Source organism: Manis javanica, chromosome 8 (assembly GCF_040802235.1).
Source record: "Manis javanica isolate MJ-LG chromosome 8, MJ_LKY, whole genome shotgun sequence".
In the NCBI taxonomy this organism is placed as follows: domain Eukaryota; kingdom Metazoa; phylum Chordata; class Mammalia; order Pholidota; family Manidae; genus Manis; species Manis javanica.
The window spans coordinates 23,867,342-23,887,699 of NC_133163.1; the positions used below are offsets into that span (position 1 = coordinate 23,867,342).

General features: G+C 44.4%; 1 protein-coding gene across 32 annotated transcripts in view; it reads right to left on the minus strand.

The window, feature by feature from the left end:
- The window catches only part of NRXN3 (neurexin 3), a 1,528,794-nt gene that overhangs the window by 1,409,939 nt on the left and 98,497 nt on the right, over nucleotides 1-20,358 (minus strand). For 23 of the 32 annotated variants that reach the window (XM_073242065.1, XM_073242042.1, XM_073242041.1 and 20 more), the window contains exon 4: nucleotides 7,335-7,364. The exons of the other annotated variants lie outside the window; for them this stretch is intronic. In XM_073242065.1, coding sequence (XP_073098166.1) covers nucleotides 7,335-7,364 — 30 coding nt within the window. The remainder of the gene's footprint in view (nucleotides 1-7,334; nucleotides 7,365-20,358) is intronic. 32 annotated transcript variants of the gene reach the window in all.

Below are 20,358 nucleotides of genomic sequence, written 5' to 3' on the forward strand. Positions count from 1 at the left end.
TGATTTTATTCATTGTCAAGAGGACAAATCAGCGGTGGATGAGAAACAGATGAGGCAAGAGATGGAAATATAATATTGCCCTTATTTTATTATAATTAGATATTTATAGAGCACAGATGAGTTTATTTTCATAATTAGTAGCTGGCATTGCATTTAGTAATTTGCATAAACAGTTGGCTATCGAAACAGTAACTTATTTGCAGGGCTCTCGAGCCCTAGCAGGGACAAGAGGGGGTTCAATTCCTCAAATCAGTTTTTGTAATGTTATTACCAGCAAAATACAATCTACATGAAATCATGTTCAAGTTCATGTAGCTTGATTATCTCTTTCCAGTTTGGCCAGTGTTGATTAGTTCAACATTAGAAGACCAATGATCAAATCTACATGGGGAAAAAAATACATAAATTGGACAGGGTCTCTCAATTCTGAAGGATTAAAATAAATCTTAAGGTCAACACTATCTAATCCAGTAAATAAAGACTTTTGCAAAGCAAGAGGAAAAAGGAATTAAATGCCCTCCAGCCACCCCCCTTACTATTTAAAACTTCTGCCAGTTCTTGGCAAAATTGTTCAAGGTGTTGGTCACCTCTTTTCCTGGTCATTCTCAGCTTTCTCCAGAACCTCCCCAAACATGCCACCCTACTCTGCAAAACCAGCTGCACCCAATTCCTGGATCAGGCTCTCTAACAGTAGTGGGCAGGGCAGGAGAGATTCTTGTGCCCTGACCACTGCTATGGGCAAAAAGAAAATTAATCAAGCATGCTACCAGTAATTATCTCCCATTCGACAAAAAATCTTGGAGGAATATTTCACTCCTCCTTTCTCCTTAAGCCAAAGGTCAAAAACTTGTGTCTCATGACATGTATCAATGTATTCATACATGCATATGGTGAAAGATGCCATGAGCTGACATTTTTATAAAAGCCACTTTTGGCTTATCTTGACAATCTAGTGACCCTGGCACGCATTCTTGAATGACAGCAATCAGCTGGAGCCCACCCTGGATAGGATCTGTGCTCTCTAGTTTGCCACAGGCCCCACCACTCCCTCTTCTTATACTAGGATCTCTCTTACCATGAAATCTGCTCCTTGATGATACCTATCAGTTCCCTGTGGGCATTACAGTCTGCAACACTACTCCTAGTTCAATTTCAAGGGAAAGTACTTGATAACCTAACCCAGAATGGCCAATCCCCATATTGACAAGTAAAGGGGGATCAGGCCAAAGCACACCCCAAACACTAAAACAAAGGCCACCAAAATCAGGTCAAAAAAGCTGAATGAAGCTGGTTGCTGCATAACTCCTTTGGTCAGCCATTTCTGGGTAAAGTCATATTTGCTTTTGGATCCACAGACAAGGGCCTCCTGAATTTGGTGGTTATCCTTACAGCCTGGACGCCCTGCTCAGTCTTGTAGATTCAACTTCACAATTCTTCCCTCTACGGGTTTACTGCTTGGTTACTCAGCTTTAAAAGAATGACAAAATCTGAGGCATTCTTTTCTCTGACAAGCTCCTAAAATAAATCCAAAGACCTCTCCCACTTTTATTCTGGTGTAATCTATGACCATTTCCCTCTGTCACACACACACACCAGGCCGAGAGAAGGCCTGGGGGAGGAGGGAACTGGAACCAGACATCTGGCCTCATTCGACCCAGTGGGGCTCCTTTGCTCAGTTTGTTGGGGTGACGAGGGTAGAGCTAAGGGGCATGGATGGGTGTACAGCTCTAGACAAAGTACTGAGCCAAGTGCAGTGTGGGTGACAGAAATGGCTAAGACACAGCCACTGTCCTTTGGGCAGGGATGACTGAAACAGGAGCAAATCTGATTCAAGGCAGTTTGGCATTGGTACTTTATAACAGAAGCACAAAGCCTGGCAGACCTAGGAGGCTGGGCCTTAAAGGATGATGAAGGGGAGAAGAATGTTTCAAGGACATTCAAGAAAGAGGGTAGAGCTTGAACAAAAGACCAGAAGCGGGAAACCATAATGTGGATTCAGGCAGCTGGAGTTGTTGAGTTTAGGAGACAGTGGGGCTGGCAGGGAAGAGTGTGTAGTGGGCTAGGAATCCCAGAAAATAAAGCTGAAAAGGCACATTGACAATTGTACAATGAGAATCCATCAAAGCTTCTGAACAGATGAGCTTCATGATCTAATTTCATTTTAATTTTCTTTTATTTTCACTTTGAGGAAGATAACTGACAGCAGGATAAGGATTAGAGATCTGAGTCCCTTCCGCATGTAACCTGCCATGCTAGACACATTTGGACATTAACAAGTAAATATGTTTGTCTTCAACATACTTGCAATTTAGTGGAGGGAATTCCCAAATATCTTTAATATAAAATATTAAGAGAGATTCATGAAGGGAGAGCTTTATACATTTCCCTCTGAATGGAGCACACTAGGACAGCATCATGTAGGAAATGAAATCTATGGACAACTTCAGTGGGCAGGAAAAAGGGGAGAAGGATCTGTTATGGGAGAAAACAGAGTAAGTCAATTTAGGAGACAAGGAAAGTTCCAGTAAGGTTATCTGGTAGCCTATTAGGCAGCAATTTTACATCTAATATAGGGGAGAAGGTTAAAAGCAAACTGGCCATGTTAGGGACAGCTTTGAAGGTGAGACAGCTGGTCCTGCACACATTTGGTGGCCAGCGGGGTTTCCAGAGTTCACAATTACTGGGCAGACTGGAGGAGGGTTGAGGCAGGGGAACTGAATGGGTAGGGTAACAACCTCATGAAGGCTCATGGGGAAGCGAACTAGAGTGTTGACAGTAGAGATGCAAGAGGCACTCAGGAGAATCTTAACAAGCTCTTGCAACTGATCACCTGGGAGTAGGAACGTTCAGGAAAAAGGACAGATAGCAATCCCTGGATTCAAGCGTGGGTGATAAGGAGGATGGGGGCACCATTAGGAAAAATAGGGATGGTACAAAGGGAAGCTGATTTGGGGCCAGAGTGTGAAGGTTGACTTTGGACATACTGAGGTGACAGTACTGGTGGGTCATTTACGTGCACATGTTACAGAGACTGCACAGTGCCGGGCTGGAACTTGAGACAGGGCAGGGCCAGGGAGGAAGCTGGGAGGCATACACATGGAGGTCCCCTTGGGTTCAAGAACGATAATACAGAGCAGTGGTCAGCGGCTCAGTTTCATCTGGTTTAAGTCATTTAACTCTCCGAGGCTTGTTCTATTTATCCAAAAAGTAAGGATAACACCATCATCTACCTCAGGAAACAGTTGTGAGGATGAAGTGTGATAAGGCATACAAAGCCTGTGGCACCATGACTGGCATATAGGGAACACTCAGTGGTAGCAGCAGAGGCCAGAGAAGGAAAACAAGATAGTCATGTGCACCCACCATACTGGATGTTTTAGGAGACTGAGGAAGAAAGAGCAGAGCGGTGGAGAGAGGGTAGGAAGACAGGAAGACTGACTCTAATGCATCATCAGAAGCCGGGGGAGGAGAGGTGACACAGAGCCACATGCTGCAGAAAGTGGAGTCCTGGGCAAAGCTTGGTGGCTCTGCCAGGAGATCACTGGCAGCCTCTGGTTGAATAGGGTAGGTAGCAAAGTGGAGTAGCCGCCAGAGGCATCTTTTCCATCATTGTTCCTCCTCCTCTTCCCCTTTTCTACCTCCTTCCAATAGATACCAAGCCCGTAATGGGGTAAGTGTTCCCATGACAGATTTCTGAGGATCGTCCCCCCTGCAATCAGTATAAAAGGAATAAGCAATCAACCAGCCCCAAAGTGGAAAGCACTGAACTGCTTCCAAGGTAACCATACATACTAACTTTTTAAAAATCCAGGAAAGCATGAAACTCAAATGAGAGATGGCCAGTTCACAGGCTAGCCATCAAATCACCATTTTCAATGATTTGTCAGCCCATTCGTTCTTCAACACCCCCACACCAGAAGTCACATCTACTCCTGGTACTTGCCCGTCTTTGCAGGAAGGGGCAGCACACAGCTTCACCGATATGGGAGCTGGACAGGTGAGGGGCAGGCTGGATGCAGATACATATTTATAATTTATCACTTAACCTCTCCCTTCACTCCTGAACAGCCCACCCAGTCTGAGCTAGCAAGCTAGGTTCTCTGGGCTCAGGTCTCTGACAGCTTTGATTAGGGACGGATGACTGAGCTGTCCTACCAAAGGTGTGAAGTGCTGAAAAGCATGTCATAGCACTGGAGCAGGGACCTGCTCACTGCCTCTCATTTTCCCTGCCTACCAGGCAAAAGGCTGACTTGGTAAGTTAAAATCCAGTGTCCTGGCTTTCTCCTTACAATGTAATGCACCATCAGTCCTGTGTTCTTCCCCACCCCCAGTCCCACCATCCTTAGCCCGGTGTGAAAGTTTCCAGTCTCCAAAATACAGGAAGATAAAAGAGGTAACACAGAAGATAAAAGAGCAATAAATAAAAATCTGTCCAATTTCATGTGAAATAAAATCTCCAGCAATTCACAATCCTCTCCCCTGCTCATCCATCATCCCTCACAGATGTCATCCCTAATCTGAGCGATTCCCGAGTCACAGAAACAATGGCATGTCATTGCACATCTGCCCTGATTCCTCAGTACACTTACTGGAAGGGGGTCTTAGAAAATCCTGCATTTAAGTAAAATATACCTGCCCCACCACCTTCAGAGTCCCCCATTCCTGCTAGAAAGAGCACAGCATAATAGATAAGGTGCATCCCGGGTTTAGAGGGAAGCATGCCAGCTCAGAATGATCCCCAACCACCAGAAGCGAGGTGCGCTGAAGGGAAATGGTAACATTGGCTTTTTAGGTTTGTTTTTTTTAGTTGATGTGAAAAGCACTAAGTTATAATGTGGACTGTATTCATCAGAATCAACAATTCCCCTAGGACCCATGAATATTTCAGACAGCAGATTGATAGTTATAACAATAAAAATAAAATGATCTCTACCTTTACTTCTACCTACAGAAATGAAGTGGGAGGTCCGAGTACGAAGAGGATGCATGGTGTCCACCACGGAGGCGGCGAGAGAGAGAGGGAGAGAGCAGGGAAAGTAAAACATCAGCACACTGCAGACACACACAGATATGGAACACACATAATGAAGACCAAGACACCAGCACTGCGATATCTTGAGAAGGCTGCACAAAACAAATGCACCCCATTAAGGCTAAACATGCTGGGATACAGTGACCAGCAGGGCCGCTTCCACCAGCTTCATGTTTCAGCTTTCCCCCTTCAGTTCCTCCTCAGTCCCATCCTTAGAAACCCAACCAAGTCTGCATGCGAAGCACTGCATAGCCACACATATGTGAAATTGCACGGATGTAACCAATCTAAAATTGGTTAGGGGAAATCTCGGAGAAGCTATGTTCTCTTATGTTTTCCCAACATCTCATATGCATCGTGAGGACCAAGAAGATAACCTACATGCATAGGTGGGGCACACACAACATACATTAACTATTTCCACACATATTCAACATATTCACGGGCATAAAAAATAAATTCTGGAGACTCAGTAGGAGCCAGACAGAAATCTCTGTCATGTTGAAGGAATGAGAAGGAAGGAAGGGAATACTGGTGGGAAGTAAAGTTGGTTTTTTAGGTAATCATCACAAGGGCAAGAACAGACAAGGGGGTGGGAAATTGAAAAGAATGAGAGGAGGAGGAGATGGAGGAAGGCAGTCAAAGGACCTGCTAGAAAACAGACTGAACTGCAAGTTGCAACTTCAACTCAGTGGCATTGACCACCCAGAAGAATTCTGCATCCTTTCCTAAAAACCTCTCTAAAGAGGAATTCATAATATCTGCATTTGTCATTATCTCATTGCCCAAAGACTCTTTTTCTAGAAGACACCTGCCTTACCCCTAGAGCACATGTGCATGGGTGTATCTGAATTCCTTAATCATGTACACATCAATTCTGGGTGCCCAAGAGGAGCTGAGTAGTGGGTGGAAAAGTGGGTAAGATATACAATACAGATTCTGCAAGTGTTTTTCATACCAGTGTTGGGATTCAGCCCTCCAAAATACCTGTGCTGCATCAGCCGGTCTGAAATAAGCCAAATCAAGATGAGAAAGGTCTACATCAGCCTAGTTCATCAGTCTGGACTCTATTCTATGACATCGGCCATATGATGCACACAGACCTCCAGCTAGAAGACCTCACAGCTAGAAGCTGGGAGGACTCTTCAAAGGCAGCTGGGAGCATCACATAAGAAATGTAGAAGGGCGTGTTGTCATCAGGACTCTGAGAGCCTGCTTTTACTGGTATAACTTGTTATCAAAGTTGGGCCACCAAGTTGCAACAATTCATAGCACTCAGGTCCTCCACATTGAAGAGATGTGCTTAGGTCTCAAACTACATGGACACTAGGTCAACAAGTCAGTCCCCTCCTCATATTGACTCCGTGATTAACTTTCCTCACTCGCCACAAGGAGAACAGGGGGACTTCATCCCAGCCTCTTACAGAGCCCCATCGAGCCCATCAGAAGAAACACAATAGTAGCAATTGAACAGTGAAGGAAAAGACAATTTCAAGTAGGCTCAGTTCTCGAATCCTGATTTAGGCTGATGATGTGGAAATTTTTTATTTAGGAGAAAAAGGCTCCATTCACAGCCCACCCTGTGCTTAGCTGAGCTAAATTTCCTGCACAGTTCATTCCCTGCATATTTGAATATTTTAGGTTGCAGATGCTGAATTTACAGATCTTTATATGCATTTTTCTTCAGGGCGGATAATGAGTTAGGATCCTGCCATGAGGACATTAGCACGTTCTTTCAGTGGTTTTTGCTTTTATATAAAACTGAACCAGGCAAACCCTCAAGGGCCTCCTTTGACCGTGTGGAGCTGAAAGTCATTACAATGGGCAGTGGGATGGAGGGGAAGGAAAAAAAAAAAAGCAAACCCTGACTCAGAGTGAAATTTAGGGAGAAGCCCTGCTCCCCTCCCCCAACCCAGGGCCCCCACACAGCCTGCGGAGGCACAGGAGGACGTTAACCGCTCCGCTGCTCCGAAATCAGCTTCATTCACCCCCATGATCGCACGTCATGCCTTGTTTCATGCTTCTCTCTGGGAAGCGGCCTGGCAGGACCGTGCCCGAGATGACAAATGGTGCTGCAGGATGGAGAAGCCAAGCAGAGGATGGGGGCAGGAGACCACGATGCATCGGGAAAGGTGTCCCACCCTTCCCACCACAGGGGGGTCCTGCTGCCAGCCTGGCCCACAGCTGGAGGGGCAGGCAGCAAATGGCCTGCCGGCCACTGTGAGGCTCTGAGCGACCAGCCAGAGAGACAGGCGGGTAAGCGGTTCCGGCGGCTGCAGCTCCGCAAGCACAGGGCACCTACCTTGTTCACTCATCATGAGGTGGGAGAGGCCTTGAAGAGGAAAAGGGACAGGGCAGCAGGAGGCGGGAGGACAAGGAAAAAAGAAAAAAGACAAAGTTAAAATCCCAAATGCAATGCAGTCGGCCTTTAATTCTTGAGCAGAGGGAGGAGTGGCAGGGTCATACACACACTGCAGAACGTGCAGCGCACAGTGACCTGCCAGCCTCCCGCGGGCACGCAGAAAGCCGGCTCTCCAGCTTAAGGCAGCCTTTCTGCTTGCTGAACTGCCCTGGGCCTCAGCAGAACTTTGCTTATGGTTCTATGCCACAGGTAGGATTTGGAATAAATATATTGTAAAGATTAGGTCCCTTGGGAAAGAGACTCCAGATGCCAGGCAAAGTAGGTTTCTTTCTTCCTTTTAAATTGCTTTTCATAATAGTACATGGTCACTGTAGAAATTTTGGAAAATCCAGAAAAGAAAAAAGGTAACACCCTATTGTAATCCCACTATCCAAAGAGTACATCCACCTTTACTCTTTTCTACAGTATTTTCTACAGTATTCTTTTCTACAAAAATTGAATCATGCTGCACATCAAATGAATTCCTGCTTGCAAGACTTACTTGGACAACCTTAAACTATTTCCATTATTACCTGCATTTTAGCCAAGTGACAACCACACCCCTTCCTTCCACTGCTTCCTAACTACCATCTTTTTCCTAGCAAGTCCCTCAGCCTTGTTCAGGAAGGCCTAGCCCAGCACCAAATGGGTCTAAGGTGGGACACAAAATCCCAATAAACTAAAATCACAAGCTCTGGCTATCTTTTTATGGAAACTTGAACAGGCTCGCAGGAACTCAATACTTCAAAGGAAGCATACATCCTGATTAATCTCTTAAAAGATTCCAACCAGCAAACAACCATACCAGTTATTAGCTCTTTCATTGCTTTTATCATTACTGGAGATGCATGAAAATCCAGATCACCGCAGAGAAACTTTACCCCGAGTGCAGTTCAGGGATATAGGGGATTAATAAAGGAGAAAAATCTCTGAAGTATGGAAATCTCTAAATGTTTTTGGAGATTACTAGAGATTGAGAAAAATAATCAGAGACAAAATGTGGGTCAAGCAACTGACTTTTAAAAGATCAATGCTATATTAAATACATAGATACATGTGCCATAAATGTCATAGTCTATTTTTAAAAGAAATTTCATTAAACTATAATCATATTTTAAATGTACATTTCTGGCATTCATTTCTTGAGGCCTAGGATTAATACTCACAGAGGAATGGAATCATGCCAAAGCAAGTCATTCTCATGATTTATTTGTTTAAAAAAATTAATTTTTGGTCTTTCTTTGGAGGGGATACTAAAGAGAGAATAAAGGGCTCTAGATCTGGCTACGAGGAACCTTGGCAAAAGTAACTGTTCCTAAAAAGCCTGATATTTCTGGACCAAGCCATAGCCTTCAGCATCCAGATTAAGAGCACTAAAGTGGAGGGTCTGGGGCAGGCAGGTGGGGTCTAAGGAAAGGTGACGGGGAGCAAAATAGGTGTGTGAATTCTGTAGGTGACTATTCACAGAAGGGTGTAAGCAGCAAAAAATGAGAATAAGGAAGATCCAAGGAGATCCCTAAAAGTCAAAATAGGGGGTTAAAAATGAGAGGACAGTAATACTCTATTATATCCTTGCAAGTTTCTAAGAAAGTAGATCTTGAATGTTCTCACCACAAAAAAATGATAATTATAAAATGGGATGGAGGTGTGGGCTAATGTTATGGTGGTAATCATTTTGCAATACATAAATGTTCAAAATCAACATGTTGTATACCTTAGGCTTACATAATGTTAGATATTAATTATAAGCTGTGGGTGGGGATAAATTACTAATTTTTTTATAATTAAAAAATGAAAGGACAACCATTTTACACCTACAGCTAAAGATGTTTGGCAGCTAAGAGAAGGCATGAGTAGAGGAGAGGTGGAATAATCCTTTTTTGGCCCAAAATAATATTTTTAAATTTTACCAAAGGAAGAGTAAGCAGGGTATTCTCGGCGCTGAAAAAGCCTCTACAGTTGGGCCCTATCTATGTGCTCCATGTGTTCTTTAAAGCAGTGTTTCCCAAAGTTGTGTTTCACTGACCACCTACATCAACCACCTGGGGATGCTTGTCAAAATGAATATCCTGGACCCCACCCCAGGCCTAATGAATTAGGATCTTGGGGAAGAGATCTGAATTTAGGGGGAAAGATTTGAACTGTAAACAGCCCAACTGATTCCCACGCTCACTAAAACCTGAGAGCCACCCCTTTAGAGTAGCATGTAAATCAAATTTCAGTAAATCAAACTGTATGATAAATGCACTAAGAATAATAGGATATTTAATGGAACCCTGCAGTGGATCCTTTTGTAAAAGGAAGAATCCTTTTAAAATGCAAATAACCCACCCCCTGTGTTTTTTAAATTCAAATATGTAGTTATCAGGTTTTTATTAAAGCTACACATGTAGTTCAATACTGCACCTCCAGGAAAAAAAGATGTTCATATTCTTCAATTTATAAAAATCTTAAACAACAATATTGGGCCAGGAATTCTAATCTGGGATCCTGATGTGAAAACTGGTTTTGCAGGTAATGGAGCAAAATGGACATGAAAACCTATTCAGGAAACAGGGAGAAACTGTGACCATAATATGGTTTGAGTTTTATTTAGCATTTTGAGAAGGGAATTTCATTCCACTTTCAAGAGCTTTTATATCAGTGTCTTCACTACCACAAACCTACCCTCAAAGTCTGTAGTGTTAAGAACTGAAAACCAAGAACTCGGGAGTGTCCAGATCTATTCTGAAATTCTATTGCTCTTCACATCCACCCAAAAAATCCTACTTGCTGCTAAAAATCTCAGGCCTCCCCAAAAGTGAATAGAAGAACCAACAATGAATCAATCGAGTGATTCAAGGCCCTACTACATGCAAAGGCTGGATAAGGTAATGGGGGTACAGACAAGGATGGTAGATGGTAGCTGACCTCTGGAAGTTTTGAGTCTAACTGGGAAGGTGTTCTGTGGCAGGCACAGCTTTATATATATATATTCATTTATATGAATCTGGCATTATCATTTCAAATTTTACAGATAGAGAAATCAAGGCTAAAAAAGAAGACATGAGCTGGAACAGGGGGCTCAGGGAAGCAAAGGGGACCACCTCTTTCTCAAGCGGCCTCACCATGGGCTCTGGATTTTAATAGATACTCAACTAAGACTCAAAAGCTAGTTCTAGTAGACCTATAAGGGATAATGCTAAGTGCAGTAAGGCAGAGAAAGACAAATAACATATGATGTCACTTGTATGTACAATCTACAAAACAAAACAAATAAACAAAAAAGAAATAGACCCATAAATATGGACAATGGACTGTTGGTTACCATAGGGAGGGAGGTGGGGGGAATTGGTGAAATAGGTGAAGGGGATAAAGAGGTACAAATTGCAAATTGTAAAATAAGTTGTCATAGGAATGGAAGTACAACATACAGAATATAACCAGCAATATTGTAATATCTTGGTAGGGTAACAGGGAACTATACATTTACCATGGGCAAGCATCTAGTAATCTATATGAGTATCGAGTCACTATGTTGTACATCTGAAACCAGTCTGATACTCTATATCAACTTTATTCCAATTTTTTAAAAAAGCCAGCCTTGTAAAAGTTCCCCTAATGATGGGTTGGGCAGAGAGGAGGTAAGCTTGGATGATCCTTTGATTGGGCAGGATGTTGAGAGTTACCAACACAGAATTATGGAACTAGAACGCCTTTTTAAAAATAATTACAAAAAATTAGAAAGCAACTGAAGTGTCTCCTATCTAGATGTCACACCCTGACAAAGTTCTACCTTTACTGGATCCAGGAGCATTCTGGATCCCCACAAGGTGTCTGATGTTTCTGACTCTTCGCCTCACTCTTGATAGTGCTATAGTCCACCCTGCCTGAATCTTCTTAAACCCTGAGAGCTTATGGTTCGCAGGTTCTCAGGACACTCAAGAACAAGAGGAGAAAAAGATCACCAGTAGGTAAGACATACAAAGTTGAAACTATCTTAAAACAGACTGCAAATCATATGTAAATCATATGCAAAATATATGTATGGTCCTCTAAACTATGTTACATCCTTTGGGAAAATCCCCATGGAGATAGCAGCTTTTGCAGTTCGGGAGAATGGAAATGGCTGTGAAAGCAAAGTCATTTGTAAGCGGCTGTGGCCATTATGAAGCCTGTCGTGAGAAGGACTAATAGAGAATAGAAACCATTTACTGAAACAGGCAAGAGGAAAACGCAATGTGCAGGAAGCAGGCCAGCAGTTGAAGGCCCCCATCATTTAAGCTATACTGTCTCCCCCTCAAACCTATAATATCCCGCCCACCTCAGATGTCTTTCAATTCATCCTTCTTTCCTTCACTTTGTTTGGGTGAATGGGGAAAGTATTTCAGGAGAGGAAGGAAGTCACTCAAGGGGGGTAAAAAAAAAAAAAAAGAGCAGGTTTTCCCTGCCAAGGTTTTTATTTCATTCACTTTCAGGGTAACTTTTATCCCAGTGTAAAATCCACATATATCATCTCATTTTCCATACTGAAGCAGAGAAATTAAATGTCACTAATTGCTGCAAGTGCCAAGTGCCAACGATGAATTCTTATGAAGGCACAAGGACTTTTTAAAAGAGTAATTACATAAAATCATAAAGTAATGGAAATGTTCACCGGATGTTTCTGGAGGAACTAAGAAGGTGAAGGTGGTAGGGGGTGGGGCCCACAAAAGACAGAGGCCAAAAGTGAGTTGGTCTATAGGGTGACTGGGAATTTGGGAAAGAGGAGAAAGAAGGAATACACATCTCAGCATTTTAAACACTTAAAAGAGAATGAATTCATTTAACTGGGTAAAAAGAATTATCACAGTAGCTAATATTTGTTGACTCTGCTGTAGACAAGGCATGGCTATGTATCATCTCATTAAATATAGCTCTATGGGGAAGGCATTGCTATGATTTCAGTTTTATAGGTAAGGAAACTAAGGCTTAGAGCCAAAGTCACACTAATTGGTTGAGGGGTGAAGTAAGGATTCTAAGCCAGCAGATGGACTCCCCAGGCTGTGATGGTAACCATGACACTAGCTACCCCAATTCAGTGCAGGTGGAGAAGGAAGGAGACATGTCTTGGAGAATTCAGGAGCAGAAAATAGTGCCTGGGCATTAATTCAATTTCATTCATGCCCCTGGTCCAGGAGGATATAAAGAGCTCTAGGGAACTCTTTTTAAAAGCCACCATCTCCCTTCCTCTCCTCAATCTCCATCCCCGGGTCATTTCTTAGGGTCACTAACCCATTCATTGAAATACACACCTGAACACACCCAGGCTCCCAGTCTTTGGCACCTCCTGTATGTGAGGTCATCAGGAAGTCAAGCTAATCCTTCTTCAAAGACAGGGGCAGCAGAGGGATATGTGAGTAAAGGAAGCACTGAGACAGGTAGCCACGGGGTGAGGAAGTCTGCCACTGTGGGCAGGGGGAAGTTGTAGGGGACGAGGTGGAACAGCCAGAAGAGTGCTTACAGGAAAGAGGTGGGGTCTGAAGAAAACCTCACCTACTGTCACAATTGTGCCTCAGACCAGCTCTTCCCCAGGCAATGCCCTGCCCTTCGTTGGGGACTTCAGTTTCCTTATTCCATCAGAAGTTCACCAGCGGTTTACTACAGAGCCCAGGCTTGCTCAACAGTTTGATCAGTGACTTGGCTGAAAACATTCATGCATGCATGGTGTCTGGGTGTTGTGATTAATTAAAGCTGAAAGGAACAGCTAATTTGTTAGATATCAGAATCAGGGGCCAAAAGGATGTGAGTGGATGAAGATTAATTTTAAGGGACAAATGTAAATTCTGGCACTTAAGCGCAATCCCTCCTAGTCCTTCCCCCCAAAAAATTTTTTAAAATCAAAATTCCACCACTTCTCAGCACTGACTGTACCAAACCTAGGGTTTTGTTTGGTTCAGAGAATGGCTCCATATATTAAGATAGCCATTAACCAGGTAGGGTGTAACAGAAGGAAAATAATCGGGATGTGTCGCATGCAGAATGGCTGGAGGAACTACTATGTACAAACCAAGTAAGAAAGAGCTAAAGACATGAGGCATACCTTCAGACATTTTAAAAGTTGCACATGCAAGCTAAAGTAGCTAGCACATTCAGTAAGAACAGAAAGTCAAATAACAGCGGGAGCATCATTTGCCGAAATGCTACAGAAAAGAGTAAGTGTGGGGTTTTGGGAGATAACTACCAAAAATCCACTCCAACTTGAAGACTTTATGCCCTTAAGAACAAGATTATAGTCAAGATGATCTACAAGGAAGCCAAGCAACTATGTGTCAAATTATATGAAATGCTGATATTTGACTGGTTCTGACCTACAAAACTGACAACTATAAATGCTTCAAACCAATACCAAGACCAACACCCATAATCGGAAGGTAGGCACCAAAGCTTCAATGTATCACCCAACAGCGATCATGAGCTGACAATCAGGATGATCAGATGATCACCTGTTTATATATATGACTTTGGCTTTTCACAAGCCTTGCACAGTACTGGGCATTACTAAATAGTTGAACTGACGATGGTGGTTTCCAGAAGTCAGCTTGTTGCTCATTGTCCAAGGCAGGTGTGTCACCCAAGTCCCAGCTTCTGATGCCACCATGTTCTATCCTCACTACTAAGTCTTTGAAGGATGGACCTGTACTAGTCCACTCACGGTTTGCCTCTAGACCAACTCTGTTCTTCCAGCCTAGTGGCTGGCCTGAGCAGAAAGTATTTCTTCCAGTGTCACCCATGAATCACCAACAGCTTCTATATTGTATAACCACAGGGCAGAGGAAAGCACCTTCCCAGTCTATTCCACTTCTTTAGGTGGTAAGGGCAGAGGCGGGGGAGTTCCCTATGCATGCATACCACACAAAGAAGAAAGACGAAAGCAGCCCTGTTTGTCACCCTAAGGTGATCAGGAACTTTGGATTTTAGAAAAGACTCTTCCCAGAAGAGAGGAAGCCCTTACATTCCAACTGTCATGAACTTCTCTAAAATAGCTCTTCATTCATGAATGACATGAAGCTAGAAAGGATAGCTGATAGACTAGATAAAGGAACTGTACCATAATAGACCATGGTGTGCTGGATTTAAAAAATCCAGGGCTGATTTGAACAAAATTAAAGACTGATCCCAAATTAAGTCAAACAAATCATTACACAGTGCTAGAAGGGGAAAAAAATGGCTTAGGAGCAGTACACACAAAATAGTGATGATTTCAGTGACTTTAAGTTCAACTTAACACTATAATCATTACAGAAAGAAAGCTAAGGTATTTGGTGCCCCCATTAGTAAATCTAGGGAGCCTAGAAAAACAGAGCAGCGGGGCTCTAATGAACGTTTGGGACATGTCCGTAATACTGTATGTGGTGTGGGCAGCCTCCTCTGGAAAGGAGACAAAAAAAAAGTCCCTTTTCATAAAACAATGACCTAGATGAAAGAACTTAAAACCCTCATATGAGAATGCCCAAAGAAACTGGAGATGTTTTTGCCTTTAGGAAAGAAAATCCTTAAAGACAAAAGCCCTGTCTTCAAACACTGGGAGTGTAATTAGATCTATTCTGTGTGTCTCCAAGGGCTAAAAGCAGCATGGGTGGTGAAAGCTATAGTGACTCAGAATAAGGAAGAGCTTTTGAACATTCAATGCTGTTAGAATGGAATGGAATGGCTAAAGGAGCAGTAAGTTGCTCAGCACTGTAGGGGTTCAAGCCGAGTTTGAATAAAACCTTATAGAAGAGATTCAAAAATTAGGAGCACAGAGAACCATGTCCACCTGTTGGGTCCTTTCCATCTCTGAACTGCTGATTCTAACAACAAAGTATTATGAGTACATATAAAGCGGCAGGTAGTAAGGATGCAGACATAGATAAGTCTGTTCTTGAAGACTAAGTCACTTCTCATCATTCAAGAGCCCACAGTGGCCGATAAGGGCCACTCGGAGGGCAATACAGCGGTGACTATAATATGCTATGATGATGGCTCTCCTAGCCCATGACCTAAGTTGCCACTGGAGCTCAGACAAAGTGGCGATCATTCCTTCCATCCTCCCTGCCACCTGCCCCCTGCAACCTCCCAAACCCCCTTAACATAAGTAGGGTATAAAAGAGTGGTTAATGCTGAAACTTTCAAATCTCTTTACCTTCCAGATCACTTTCCCTTAAAACCTATAGCTTATCTCAAACATTGGTTCTCAAACTTTGGTCACATCAGAATCACTGAGGGAACTGTCTTGTTTTAATGAGCCTGCATTTCCTTTGTTTGCTCTCCAGGTGATTTTGATGCTTACCCAAGTTTGCAAACCACTGCTCTAAATAATCCAAAAGGCTGGATTTAAATTCCAGCTCTATTCTCTTACTAGCAATGGGATTTCTGGCAAATTAACTTTTTCTGTGCCTCTTTCCTTAAAATATCTGCCTCTCACTTGTAATTATCTTCTCAGGATCTCTATGACAATCCCCTGCAACCATATAGGGACGGCCCTTGGCACAGTTTGCAGTTCACAGGAAGCACTCAGAGGCGGTGGGCATTGCTGTCATTTAGGAGCCAGGTTTAGCTGGGCCCTCTCTCTGCCCCATCCACCATCTCTTGTCAACACCATCTCTCCCACAGACTGGCAGTACTGGCAGACTGCCGGCCCCATGTGTCCTCAGCTGCCCCCCTCCATGGTAACAGTCAGCTAAGCTGCCCCACAGAGGAACCCTGTACTTGGCTCTCAGCTGCACTCCATCTCCCCATGCCTCCTGCGGCCTCACCCCCCAAAACTGACAAGCTTAGCCCAGGTCCTTACCAGACCTCCCAAGGTGGGTCTACAGACTGGGAGGGTTCTCTGAGGCTGCTGTAAACAGGATGTATGACTTAGCTGAGTTACATAGAAAGTCTATGGCCTCAGTTTCCCCTCCTGTACAAGGAGGGAAATGGTCTAGAATAGTTTCACTATGATCTCACCACTGGTATTTTAAGTAGCACAAATATTTGAATGAGACTCCCACACATTATGGCACATCTAACATTCATTGCCCCTTCCTCCTAAATAGTGCCAATACCCCCTCATCATGGAGCAACAAATATACACCCCACACATTTGGTGGAGTCAAGGGGTGGAGGCAGTACTTCTAATGAGATTACAGGATCTCTACTGGCCATTCCAGCTCTAATGCTGACCTTGCTGTCCAGAACTAAGAAACAAACTGGGACCCTAACTGGCACCCCAGGGAGTCTGCCTTGGCAAGACAGAAAAGGAGGCCACCTTTAAAAGGCTCTAGAAAGAGGCACCCAGGCCCAGTGATCTGCTTCCCTGAGTTAGCCAAAGCTGGAGGCAGGCTTGGAAGCAGTTTCTCACTCACACTTTACTTAGCAAGAGCAGCTACGGGAGCCAAGGGGGTCTTCCCAGGCCCCAGCTGGGAAGTTGGCTGAAAGCTGAGCACTGTTAGCCCAGCTGAGGGCCCCCTTCCAACCAATTACACACAGCAGTGGTGCATTTTCCTGAAGCCCGCATCCCCCACGGATCTGGGCCCAAGATGGGCACTGAATAAAGATTGGCTCAATTATCTGCTATCTCAGAGTGAACCCCAATCAAAACAAATAGGCTTTCCTTCAGAGGGGTGTGGGGTAAAACTAAGAGCTGAGCCCCAGGCATTATTTATTCATTAAGGAGCTATTTATACCATGTCTATAATGTATTGGCACTGCTCTAGGCCCAGCACATACAGTGGGGAACTGAAGTGTACCCTTGTGGAGTATACATTCTGATGGAATTCCCCAGGAGACATCCCCAAGGCCAGACATACCAAGGTTTGCATGCTGCTCCACCACTTTTTGCTGGATGGGATCAGTGAGCTAACATCTCTGAGCCTCAGTTTTCATGAGTGAAATGGGTCTAGTAACAGAATCTACCTCCTAGGGATCTCAAAAGAATTAAATGATGCCTGCAAAAACAATATATTGGAGCCTGGCACAAAATACAACCTCAATAAATGTTAGGGGTTTTACCTAATAAATAAAGGAGAAAAGCAAGTGGGACTACTGCCCAAAATAGGGAAGAAAAAACAAATATACTATAGAACTGCTAGAGTTAGGAGCTGTAAGTCTTTGGTAATGAGGGAGAGGCCATTTTTCTGATTGCTCTTCCCCAAGGTACCTCAGTCAGAAGGCCCAATCATAGATTGTCAGAATGAAAGGAATCTAAGAGGTTGTCTGATTCAAATGCTTCATATTAAAGAAAAGTGGCCAGAGAGAGGTTACATGAGCTACCCAAGGCCACACAGCATCTAGAGAAAGTGACAGAGCCAAGGGAGGCAGAACAACAGAGCAGAAATCCCAGGTACGTGTTTAGATCCTGCTCCCTACCACACATGCTTTTGACCTTAAGCAAGGGCTATAATATTTTGGAGCCCAAGGTCTCATCTATAAAGTGGTAGGTCCCTGGCACACAGTGGGTCTTATATAATATTGGTCCCCTTTCCCTTCTTATTGGGAGTCTTGCTTTAGAGAAATGGTGGTCAGGATCTAAGTTTGAGGGATCTTTTCACTGAAAGCATAAAGATCAAAACAGACAGAAGAGAATGTGTAAAAGGGAGAAAATAGCAAGTGTGTTTAGGCGGGGCTTTCTAGCACAGCCCTGGAAGCATGGCTCTGAACAGTGAATAGCGTGGCTCTGAAATGTAATGTTTTGTTTTGATACCAATCTGAGCCAGTGTCTTCATCTATAAAATAGAAGCATGTGTGGAAAGATCAAATGAGATAAGTTATAATACTAGCTAATATGTACATGGCTTACTATGTGCCAGGCACTGCTCTAAAGACATAACCTGCATGACTCACTTAATCTTCACAGCAGCCTCATGAGGTAGGAACTTACTGTCCCCATTTTACAGATGAGGAAAGTAAAGCCCACAAAGGTAAAGTAACTGGAAGAGGCCATAATGCTGGGATAGGCCAGGATGTTAACACAGGTATCTGGCTCCGAGTCTGTGCTCTACCCAGGAGCAGCAGACTTCTTCCGTAAGGGCTGGATGGTAAATATTTAAGGCTTTGAAAGCTGTAGGGCCCCTGTCACAGCCTCTCTACTCTGCCTTGGTAAGCAGCCATAGTCATAGAACAAGTTTGCCTGTGTTCCAATAGGACTTTATTAATGAAACTGAAATCCGAATTTCACAAATTTCTTACATCACCAATTCTTCTTCTTTTGATTGTTTTTAACCACTTAAAAAGCGAAAAACCATCCTTAGCTCAATGGCCATGTAAAACCAGTTGGCCAGCTGAGTTTGGCCATGGAGCTCTAGTTCACAGAACCCCCTTCTATCCTAAGCTGTCTTGCCACACAGTATGTAAACTTCTATGTATAGGAGGAAGTGCCAGAACAGTGCCTAGCACAGGCCAAATGGCCAATAAATATTCATTCCCTTCCCCTTCCCTAATCTCATTCTCCCTCTTATCTGCATCAATCCAGAAAGTGGGTATTTCATGCTGTGCCCAGCAGAACAGTGGAGCAGGGCTTTAGCAAGGTGGACAGCATCTTCCTCAGTAAACACAGCCCTGAAGGCCCTGAAGGGGAGGAGGACCCGGAATCTTAGTCAGTGTGTCTCCAGCTTTAACGTGCACACTGCTGGGGGTCTTGGTATAATGCAGGCTCTGACTCAGCAGGGCCAGGGTGAGATTCTGCTTTTCTAACAAGCTCCTGGGTGAGGCTGAACGGCAGGTTCTGTGGGCACCTGTGCGCAGCAAGCTTCTAGTGCAAACCCGTTCTGTCCATAAACACGTCAGACATATCAGGTGCTTCATTCTGACTTCAGGTTCGGAAGAGTGTCACTCAGGCTGGACCCTGCAGACAGGGCAGGGCTCTGGACAAATAATCAGGTCCCCTCTCCAGGGACAGCCCTGAGAGGACTTACACTGAAGGGGAAGACACCAAGGGGCAGAGGTCAAGAGCAGGCAGAGGAAGTATGGCAAAGGCTGGTCAGTTGCTTCTGGCAACAGCAGCCGGAGGCCTCCTCTGGACGGACAGGAACCCCTCCTCCCGCAGCAGCTCTGCTGGACCCAGGCAGGAGGCCTACTTCCTCACCAGGCCTCTGAATAACTAGGGCACTTCCACAAGGTCACAGTTATTCATTTAAATTCCAGCTCTAATCAGCAGGCAGAGCCTGAGAAATTATCCCTTCTGAGGAGAGAGGCTGTCATTGGAGCACCGTGGACAGCCCCTCCTGGCTGGAGGGAGAAGCGCTGGGGGAGGGGGTCTTATACCCAGAGGCCCCAGCACTGTCCCCTGCTCCCAGATTCCTCCTCTGCCTCTTTCTTACCTCCAAAGGGCTTCTCTCCCCTTGGGAGAATATTCTGGAACACACTGGAAGGGGAGAGATTTCTGAGGGCATGGCATGGGAGGCAGGGCTTCTGCCCTGAGGCAGCACAGAGAGGCCAACAACAAATCCCAAAGGGCCAGGAGCACTTGCCAGGCACCTGACAGAGGCCACAGATGGGTTACATGGCCTCAGAGATGGCCCTTCCTGTCCTTGGGCCTCAGTTTCCTCTGGAAAGTGAGCTGTACTCCTTAGGACACCCTTTGAGCTCCAACACATTTCAGGACGCACAGACTCACAATGCCCGCAGTGCTTGTGCTACACTTTCTGCTCAGTAAATGTCTGAGGTCCTACGATGTGCTGGGCACTACATGAAGAATTAGGAGTGCAGACTCATGCCCAGCACAAAGAGTGCAGGCTTTGGAGGCAGACAGATCTGAGACCCTGGTCTTGCACTAGCAGCTGGAGACTGAGGGCAGTTACTGAACCTCTCTGAGGCTCCTTGTGCTAGTCTGCAGAAAGGATGCTGACACCTGCCTTGGAGGTGTTGATGGGAAGAGTTAAAGCAGAGCCAAGCATCCCTCTCCATCTCCAGGCTGGTCCACCACGAGCACCCATTGCTATTTTTT